Source organism: Hibiscus syriacus, unplaced genomic scaffold (genome assembly GCF_006381635.1).
Source record: "Hibiscus syriacus cultivar Baekdansim isolate YM2019G1 unplaced genomic scaffold, ASM638163v2 tig00110505_pilon, whole genome shotgun sequence".
Lineage (NCBI taxonomy): Eukaryota > Viridiplantae > Streptophyta > Magnoliopsida > Malvales > Malvaceae > Hibiscus > Hibiscus syriacus.
The window spans coordinates 1178970-1190002 of record NW_024062765.1 but is presented as its reverse complement, the minus strand read 5'-3'; the positions used below and the strand labels follow the sequence as shown (position 1 = coordinate 1190002).

The window sequence follows — 11033 nt, the reverse complement described above, 5'->3', positions numbered from 1 at the left end:
CACTATCTACCAAACATTTTCGAAAGATATATTTCACTAACATTACCAAACCTTAATCACAGTTGATAACCAAGTCTTTTATAATATTTTTATATAAAATAACATACATAATAATAATATCACAAAATTAAATTTGAATAAGAAAATATCACGACTAAAAAAAATAGTAATATGATTGTATCCAAACATACAAATAAGTATTTTGTTTGAATCGATGATCTCAAAAGAATTTGATAAATATCCTATATTCACATAGCCAACTAATTAAGTCTTTGAATCATATAAATAAAATAATTCCATATCAATTATTTTACTTAAATATCTAAATATATATTTAATTTCATTTAATGTATATGTGTTTAAATTTATAGTATAATTTATATATATATATATATATATATATATGATTACTATAAATAAAGGGAAAACAGAAAACAAGAAAAAATTTATATTATTTTTCAATATGAAGTATATGCGATACTTTCACTGAACTTTATATTTATAAACAAAAAATAGATATGATATGAAAATTTAATTCAGAAGAAGTTTTTGTTAAATTCATTTCAGGCTTGTGAAGCTTGATAATAGGCAATGTATGTATGTATGTTAAAAATCTTATTATGGATAATAGGCAAAGTACACAAGGCAATGTATGTATAAGCTGTAAAAATGGAAATCTTAAAACAAAAGAGAAAGAAAGTCTATAGATGGATGTTAAACTAAGCTAAAATACACAAATTGCTCTCCCTATATACAACATATTCAGTTCCTCCGTTATATTCAACACTTCGTGGATTCACTAGCCAGATGTGATTCTGTCATCTTATGATCCTTCATAATACGAATGGGTTTGATCAAATCCTCGAGATCTTCTGATTGTAAATCTGACGAATCATTGTCACCAAAGGTTGTTTGATCAAAAATCACTTGATGAAGTTCCCCAGCTTCATCATCGCTAGCATCAAGGTCAATGTAATCTGAGAATTTCCCACCAAAGCAAATGACATCCTCTAGTACCTGTTGCAGTCTTTCCGAAACCATTCTTTTTGGTTTTGAAATGTCGATACCAAAGTAACGCCCACGAGCAATCTTATTTTCCATTGACCTTTTGTTTTTCTTGGCCTTGCTTCGGTTTTTGGGGTGGTGAAGCTTGCATTTAGATCCCAGAGGGCAGGACCCCGTTGCTTCAAAATTTGGACAGACATAGCTATGCTTCTTCCGACACTGAGAGCAGAGATGCATTACATTTCACTTATTCAATGTTGTGCGTTGTGTGTGTGCATTAGAGAAGAGGGGTAGCTAATAGAATATCTAAAATAATGGATGATTATCGGCTCCTCCAAGAAGAGGCACGGGGAGAGGGAGACGGAGACGGAGAGGCAATAGATATGTTAGTTATGTTAAAAAAGGTTGAACAGTCTAGACTTGTTTAATGTAAAATCATCATTATAACTACCTATTCAAGTAATTTTGAAGGAATTTCAAGTAAACATGCACACACACAAACAGCAATACACACACTAAAAAACAGTATACCATGACACTGATCAAGTCATGTTATCATTTCGCTGGAAAAACATTCGTGTGAATATTTTTTTAAATGAAAATATCTACTGCAACAGTAGACAAAATCAGATTACAAAGGTTTGCACACATTGAGATGGCATGTCAGAGAATATAGGTTGAAATATTCTGTTCTTTTGTTTTCAAAAGTTGAGAACAAGATTTTACCTTATTTCATAGAAGTCAAATTTCAGAAGTCTAATATTAATTTAAGACTAGTGTGAGGCAACCAAACAAATGAAGATATCTCCATAACATGACATGAAACAGGTATGACATAAATTGCAAAATAATTACTGAAATAATATTTCCAAAATGGTAAGGCACTACCTCGTTGCCATCAGCACAATAGCCCCTAAGAAATCCTTCGCACGTAGAAGCATTTGGATTCACATGAACATGTCTATAAGGACAATTTTCATTAGTGCATAGACCTGCAAGTAATTTTTGTCAGAATCTGCATGCCTAAAATTAGAAAAACAAAAGCACAAACTCGAAAAGTAATACCTTGCAGAAAATATGAACAATCCGGCATTCGTTCTGGAATAACCTGTAAAATATCCAATCAAGAGTCAGATGTTAACCAAGAAGTCAAGCTCCAGCAGAATGTCAAATCAACCAGATAAGTGACGAACCTTATGAGTCAATTTACAGCTTGTGTTCGAACATAGACCATTGAGAAATCTTGTGCATACAGAAATTTTGGAGGGATCATGAATATAGGGACACTTTCCATCATCTTTGTTGCATTTTCCAAATCTTGTGAAAAATTGACAGTACTTTCGCTTTTTAACCAATCGTAACCTGGCAGTGTGCAGACTCCACCGAACTTTCTCACTTGCCAAAACACGTGTGCGCTTTTTTGGATCTCTAACGAGCTGGTTGCCATTGCCAATTCGAACATACCTGGAGATTTCAGAGTTCATTTTAGATTTATATATTGTAGTAATTCCGTCAAGAATTTTATATGGTAATATTAACATACTCGTCATTCCCAATCACTAATCTCCTCGGGACATAAGATTTTTTGACACTGTTTTCTGATTGCTGACTACCAAAGCATGACGATGCATCATCTAGACAGAAAATAAGTAGAGTTAGAAGCAGCATGAAAATATATCAAAAGGGAAAAAGAGCATCCGATTTTACGCAGACAGTAGGTACTGATCAGAAACTAGAAAGTTCAGTAACAATCTTGTTTTTTTATTAAAAAAAAGTTCTAAAAAGTCAAAAAGAAAAAATAAATTGCAAGCCCAATGAGATGAAGCAAGCGCCAACAGATCTGCCAGCCAAACAAGGCAATTCCATCCCCGAAACTGGTCCATAAGAATGTTTCCAATGTGCAATTATAGATCAAAAAGTAAACCTTTACGAGTGACAGCTGCCACTATGAGTTCAATCCGTAATAGGTTTACGTCCGCAAACATTGTTTTAGTTTTTCTTAAGGGGCCTAAAATTCACCATGAGATAAATTGAGAGTAACCTGATATCCTCTGAAGGGAACACCTCGAAGAATCCATTTTGTAGCGCACTGAGCCAATGCGGAATATTCGTTCTCCTGAAGTATAATATATATAAGTGAAACACATCATTGAAGCATAGTTTTCAAAACCATATGTCATGCACGTTAGATAAAGTACCAATACACTACTTTGTCATGTAATGGACCAGGTTTGTTAATTCACCTACCTCGCCGAACTTCTGTACCATTAAGAACCTTATGGCAAGAGGGACCCGTTTTGCCTGTCCTGGAAACTGTGCCATTTTGTTCTCTTTTCTTTCTGTCTGCTTCAGCAACTGCTAGCGTAGCTTCCTATTAAACACATAAAAGATTACAAGCAAAAAAGCTATTTTAATTCCCAATTCCATCAGTTCAGTTTTAAAGTGTATACAAAAGATGTCAGAGCTTGGCCCACCAGTACATGATGCTCCTTACCTCATTAGCTTTCCTTGAATTCTTTTCAATAGATTTTGACCATTTCAAACTAGAACCACCAACGCTTAACACCTTTGATTTGCGAATAGAAAATCCATTAGTTGACCTGGTATAAACAGTATTTCTCGTTCTCAATAGCAGCATTTTCCGTCTGCAAAATAAAAGTACTTATTTTCTTGGACAGCAGATGCATGATAAAAACAAGAAGCTGCTTAAACAAGAAATATACCCGATTGTAGATAAAGAGCTATTGTATGAAGAAACTGAGCTTAACTTAAAGCTTCTCTTGTGTGCCATTCTTTTCCAGGGAAACAGTTGCGGGCGGAACTTCGGGTAACATAGTGAATTCCCATCATTATTTGAAACCCTTGCACCGTTCAGGGTCCAGACCAGAGACAATTTGGTCGGTTTTTGGGTCTTTGCGACAACTGCAAAAGGAGCAGTCATTTAAGCTACCTCTCACCTATGATCATGCCAGTACAACGCAATGAAACTTACTGCAATTGATCTCCAGATTCATCCATTTGACCAAGTTCTAACTTTAATATGTTGAGGTAGATGGTCGCAAAAAACATTTAGAGATGGCCCAAGATAAAATAACTAGCTACCATTAATAATCATAATGCAATACAAATTACTTATAAAAGTTCGCTCGTAGTAAATACAAGTATGCACTTGGGACTTGACAACTTTTTTTTTTATAAAATTTGAAGGCCTCATTAAAAACCTCCTTGATTAATGGAGCTTAAAAACGGCTCCTTAATCAGCGGAAGAAGGAAAAGAGTGCCTTAGATTTTCATTAAAGAAAATACTAATTACAGCCTAGAGATCTCTTCGAAATAACCCTTACAACAGCCAACAAAACCCACCCTAACAGGAATCAAAGACAAAACTTAGAATGCAAACAACATAAAAATTAGCCTATTCCAGCCTTTGCTAAAGCATCAGCGTCCATATTAGCTGTCCTTGCAACCCAATTAATAACCCCCCCCAAAATTATAAGATTATCAACTATATTTCTAACAACAAAGGCATAAACAACTGGGCATGAGTCGACACTGTTGATCCAGTTTACTGCAACCCTGCTATCACTCTCAACAATCAGCCTATCTTTAACCCTCCCTTGAGCAGAAGCAAAGAAAGAAATACCCCTTTGAATAGCTTTAAGTTCCAGCAAAGTCGGAGGTCCCGGACCAGTGACTCTTGAAGAACCTTGGACTGTACCTGAATGATCCCTCCAAATACCTCCTATACCCGATTTCTTCCAATCATTGCTAATGGTTGCATCCACATTCAATTTAAAAAAGCCAGCAGGGGGAGGTACCCACGGATTGAAGAAAACTTCAATAAACTGTAGGGTGAGTAGGAATCCGCTAATGAAGGATCAGTAATCAAAGAATCCTTATGAATAGAAACATCCTTATTCTTAGCTAGAAACCAAGAAGCAAGCCTAACTCTTGATAAGAAAAATAATTCTATCTGATCAAACTTTCCCCCTTCAAAGACAATAAAATTTATTGTCTTCCAAATGGTCCAAATGATAGCCCCCGGAATGAAAGTCCAAATAGCATAATTACCTTTCAGCTCATCCCAAGCGATAAGAAAGGTTATAGCATCAGCAGGAAACACAGAACTAAACCTCCAAAAGTTTAAAAAATTGTTCCACAAAGACCATGCAACCGAACAGGTAAAGAATAAATGTGTGGAATTTTCCTCAGCCAATTTACAGAGAGGGCATAAATCATCCTCAATACCATGAATACCTCTTTTAATCAATTCGGATTTAACAGCTAACTTACGAAGCACAACCTGCCACATTAAAGATTCAACAGAACTTGACAACTTGGCAGAGGCAACATACATCCTTCACTATTACAGCCAACTTCTTCACAATTCAGACCATTTTGTTACTGAAGACAATACTCGGGTCGGGGGGACAGATGGGGAACTAAAAATATAAAGGGTGATAAAAACGGACATAGGCAACTAGAATTGATGAAAGGACGGCAAATTAGGTCAAAAAAATAATATTCAAAATTAGCATATAAATCTGGTGACACAGTTTTCAGAAATCCATCTCTCATGATTGTTAGTGCATAAAGTTCCAACATAGCACCAGTTTGGTAGGACGCCATAGCATTGGAAAAGTGAAAACAACATTGCAAGTACTGCAGAAAATAGGGAAAACATTACAGCCAACAGATATGAACTTCCGAAGATGAAAATAATGACAAAAGAACACACGTTTCAGCGCTCCGTGGAAAAAATTGAGTAATTTAAGTCATAAAAAAGCTAAGCAATGTCTACAAGACAAACTCAATGTAGTATTTTTGGTACTCAATAAAATGCATATGAAAAATAAATAAATAAAATAATTGATGGGTATGAATATTCTGAATACCGAAAGCTCATAAATGTGTACCTTTACTGGATCGTCTCTTACCAAAACTTCTACAGGAAATAACCTTAGCGGCTATTTGTCTCACTGAGTTGGAGATGTCGTCGGACATAGTAACTGCCTGCTTCGTATGACTCTCAAGGATAGTCCTAATTAGCTGGTTTTTTCTTTTCTTGTAATAACCATCAGAAGAAGCAGAAAAGGATTGGTTCTTATCAACATCAAGAATAGAGATATGATCACAATCTAAAGTTGCAACCAATTGATTTGATTTTGGCTTTACGTATGTCACCCACTTTTCATTTGAAGGAACCAAGTCACTTTCATTTTGCTCATAGCAGTTTTCCAAATTGTTAACTGAACCATTTCTGTTTAGAGTTTCAGAAGTTTTCAGTTCATCCTCTGGGGATTTGAGCATATCATTAATTTCCGTAGAACTTGGATGACTTGTAGTTTCATAGCAATCACTAGTAGAAGGCTCTGTTAATGGGGAAGATGTACACTCCCCAGATAAGTTATAAGCATGCTTTGGTACTTTGGTGACACCAGATAAGGAGGGTGTTGTGTGCCTCTCAGAAGTGGTATTTGCACCTGTTGTTCTCAAGTCAACAGCATCAGCTCTATTGTTCGGTCCCGTACCCTTCTTCAATTCATCCACTATCCCAGACTTTAGTCGGTAAACTGAAGAACTCAAAGAAGTAGGACACTGTGGAGGACCAGGGACTGATATAGGTTTTCTAACAAGACTATTACCTTTACGAATGTAAGTCGGCATCTGCCTTTGCATAGGATTGGCACTTAAGGAAGGTTTGTTCCCCAATAGAGGATAGGCAGAAGAATTATCAGATCGGTGCCATGTCCGGGGCTTTGTGATACTGGTCAAAGATGTTGCATTCTTGGAAGCGGAAGAAACAAATGGTGACCGAGTAGGATAACTCTTGGGACCAACAAGACTTAGCTGGGTTTTCCTCCCCTGTGTTTCACCACTATGGAGATTGAGAGAAATAGTGTTCTCGGGTTCATGTGATGGCAAAAACCCTGCCTTCCCAGCACTTGATTGATTGGTTAGAATCACATCATTTGACTTCAAAATAGCTTTGCTAAGCTGTGAATCTGACAAATGGGTAGATGAGTTGCATACTCCTTCAATCACAGGCTTATCATCTGAAAATGTTACATTGTCACAAGTCTTTCTTCTGATTTCTGGAAGAGATGCCCTTTGCAAGTTGATGGGCTTAAAACTAGATTTCCAAGAGAACCCGCATCACACAGTATATCAGGTGAGGGCATTGCTTCATCATTGGAGTTGGTTGTAGAAACTTCATTAACGTCAACTCCAGAAATCAAAGAGTTTAAGGTAGAAGGTAAATCATCCTTCAGAGGAAGATGATTATCATCATCCACATCCATGCTAGGTACCACGTTATCCAAGCTGAGAGTGTTATGTTCTGGAATAATTCTGCATGGTGTAACCACACTAGAAATGATACTTTGCTCTTCTGCAGCATCAACAAGCACTTCATCCCTGTCACCGTCTTCAATAACCATAGCATCAATTTGATGGCTACTTATAGCAAAAACTGGTGTTCCAATTGAAAACTGCTCACCTCCCAAATTCAAAGTATGAAGGTATGAGGAGCTTGGAGCAGCTGACTCAACAAAAGCTGAACAAGGATCAATCCTTGGGAGATCTCCCCTGCAGGCATCACTAAAAGAGCCAACAACTTCCGAAGGTCCACCTACTGAACTGTTTGCATGCAATAAATCAATCCCCTGCACATGCAGGTCATTTGTACTAGATACTTTAACTTCAGGTTCCAGTTGCAATAGACCATCATTGAAGTTGGAACGTACTTGTACAGCAGATTTGAAGATATCAGAAACTGCAGTACTCTGGCTGATTAGGGGTGATGTCAAACCAGAATTGGAGGTAGAGATTTTTCTCTTTTTCTTCTCAGGAGCATTTCCATCAACACTACCACCGATCTCTGTAATGGAATTATTTGAACTGCTCCGCGTAAAATACTAACTTCATCTCTAGAATGCTGTAAACCAACATCAGGCCACCCAATAACACTAACCATAGGTTCAGCAGGATTGAAATCTATCTCAGATGTACATATGGTACTGTCAACGCAATTTGCAGAGGTAAGAACATCTGGAGATCCTGCAGATATGTTTGTAAGTACTGAGCTGGACAAATCTAGTTCACCAATCCCAGCTTTTCGCTTCTGGATGTTAATTACACCTTTATTACTGCATTCTACTGATCCCACAGCATCTGGGATTCCTGGGCCAGAAACCCCAAGTGATTGGACAAAATCGTGGCCTATCTCATGGTTACTCCCCCCTAAATTAACACAAACAATATCAGGAGCACCATTTGTACTCCTCTCATGATTGGAGCAATCTCCATAGATGGAACCACTGCTAATTTGGGTTTCCTCTACACATGGCAGATGGGGCACCTTGTCACTTCCTACTGAACAATTAGCTTCTGGCAATTCCCCATTAGCACCATCCTCAACTAATGGACTGGAAGGAGATGTAAAAACCTGCCTGTTACCAGAACTGGCATTGCCAATATCACAATTAATATTTTTATCCTCGGGGCTAGATGAACCACAGTCAAAACCTGTACCCTCGTGAGCTTTGATGTCCTCTGATCTTGATAAATCACAGTTAATGTTACTTTCATTATGGTAAAACTGTTTATTAAGATCTTCAACACCAGGAGTGCCAGACTTAATAGTCTCATTTGGTTTTTCAGTATGATCCTCCTTCATATTTGAAATGATATGCAGGCCAAGGAAAGACTTACCAGCAGCATTAGTAGAACCCTGAGCAACATTAGTTTCTTCATTAATTGAAGAACCCAAACCATGAGTGGAGCTGTTTCTCTTTCTCTTATTCTTAGATGAAGCAGAACTACCAGGATCAGCATTAGTGCAAAAATCCTTTGAGACAGTACCTTTTGATGCTCCATTCACTTTCTCATTCTCAAGAATCAGAGCAGATTCTTCAGGTTTAGACTCTGAATCAACACCATGTACTGGCTCTCCAGAAGCAGAAACATCTTTCATTTTAAGAGGTGTAACACTTTTCTCAGCCACTGAGTTAGCAGATAGACATCGAGTAGAGATACCTGTCTTAACAAATTGATCAACATTCTTTGCTGATTCTAAATTTCCCAAATTCAAGGGAGAATTGAAAACCTTTTTCACCACTTTCCTCACAATTATTTTCTTCTTGTTAACTTTGAGGGAGGATGATTTACCAACAGTAGCACCGGTTTTATATGAAACAGTGGTCTTAACAGTCCCTTCAACTTTATTCTCTCCAACTGCAATCTTGACCCCACTAGAACGAGTTTGCTCACAGCCGTCTTGCATACCACCAATACAAGGAATTGTACCTTCCCCCCCTAATGGTCCTCGTTTATTGTCAGAATTTGGGGCATCTGCAGTTCCGGCAACCTTAGAAGACTTTTTGGCATTGCACTTTCTAAGGGGAACTTTGGTTCCTTTCAAGAAAGGCTTTCTAATGCCATCCTGAGCTTTACTAGTACCGGAAGATTTCATTTTCCCCTCAGACTGTTTAGTGTCCATGCCCCCAGAAACACCATTTACAGCAGAACTGGAACCTCCTAATTTTTCACCACCCTCTCTACCCTTATTGGGTTGAAAACTCATACCACCCTTATCAAATGTCATAACTTTCCAAATTTTGGTGTTCCTAGGCATCAAATTTGAATCAGATTTCAGTGCAGGACTAGAAGTCACAATTGCCTTAGCCACCAAGGAATTTGATTTGAAAGATACATCAAGCTCTACAGGGGTACCTTCTCTCTTTTCTTCATCCATCCCATGATCCGAATGTAAGTCCAAATCTTTTCCTCTAGAAGTACCAGTTTTCCCCTCATTATGATAACCCGAGTAATGTGATCTCTCATCTTCCCTAATCCTATGACTTGGTTTCGCCTTCTTAATCCTAAGTAAAACACTCTTTTTCTGAATTTGCTTCCGTGGAGTGCGATTTAATTCATGGTTACCCTCTCTACCACTTCCCTTATCACTATACATCTCTGCTTTTGAATCATAATAATCATTTTTTCTCGGAAAAACCCTCATCTCATCTCTTTCGTTTATCTCATTATTTCCACTCTCAATCAACTGTTCACGTAAACGTGAACCTCGTCTCATGTTTCCAGCAAATTCGTGGTCAAATCTTGAATTATTCGAATTGGAATCAAATCCAATCGAAACAACCCCAAAATCCCTAGAAGATCTATCAGATATCCACCTATCATTATGAACCCTACCAGGGTCCTCTCTTTCTCTCTGATTCAGATCGAAATCTCTAAACCTAGAAGTCCCCTCTAAATCATGCATGAACCTAACAATCCCCGGAGAAGCGGGTCTCCGATCAAACTGATGATATTGGGCCTCCCGATCCAGACTAGAAACGGAACGGGTCCTTGAAACCCGATTTTCAGGCCAGTAATCAGGGCGGGTATCGAAATCCGGCGCACGCCGTTGAGGAACATCGTGGAATTGGTGTGAAATATGGGTAGGTTTAGGGTTAGATTTGAAATTGGGGTTGGAATTGTATTGAGGATGATGAGGGTTGTAAGGCGGATGATCAGAATACTGCTGTCGCTGCACAAGAGGTTGCGGGGCAAGGAGAGGTTGGTAGGGTTGCTGTTGGTTTTGTTGCGGTGGAGGAGGAGGAGGAGGCGGCCGGAGTTGCGGCGAAAGCTGGTGGCGGGAGGGGTAGGGATTGCTAGGGCTTTGTTGATAGGGAGGTGGGGGCTGAGGGGGAGGGTGAAGAGGAGGAGAGAAAGGAAGGTACCTGGGGAGATTGGCGTGGTGGTGCTTGTGGTGGTGGAGATAGGAGGAAGGATCCATTGTCGGCTTGATTGGACTTTTGCGTTCGATAATTCTGACTCGCCAATCAAGTATTTCAGTACCTTTTTTTTTCTCTGTGGCAGAGCAATTTTCTTCCCTCTTTTTTTTTCAAGTTCAACTTTTTTTCTTTCATATATTTAATAGGTTAATTATTTCAAATATCATTCACCATGCTAAAAAAATACAATTAATATTTTGATTTTGTCAATTTTAACGACGTTAATGTTTA

The 11033-nt window shown here is 38.1% G+C and overlaps 1 protein-coding gene across 1 annotated transcript; it reads right to left on the bottom strand.

Annotated features, from left to right (window-relative positions):
- Positions 1–600: 600 nt before the first annotated feature.
- Positions 601–10804, bottom strand: LOC120129976. Its single transcript, XM_039147350.1, has 12 exons — positions 7951–10804; positions 7218–7885; positions 5922–7161; positions 3729–3927; positions 3500–3650; positions 3253–3376; positions 3047–3121; positions 2549–2639; positions 2199–2469; positions 2071–2113; positions 1894–1997; positions 601–1224 (listed from the first exon to the last, which is right to left on the bottom strand). The coding sequence occupies exons 1-12, from the start codon at positions 10802–10804 to the stop codon at positions 781–783; spliced, it is 6264 nt and encodes a 2087-aa protein (XP_039003281.1). The 3' UTR covers positions 601–780.
- Between the last annotated feature and the right edge of the window lie 229 nt (positions 10805–11033).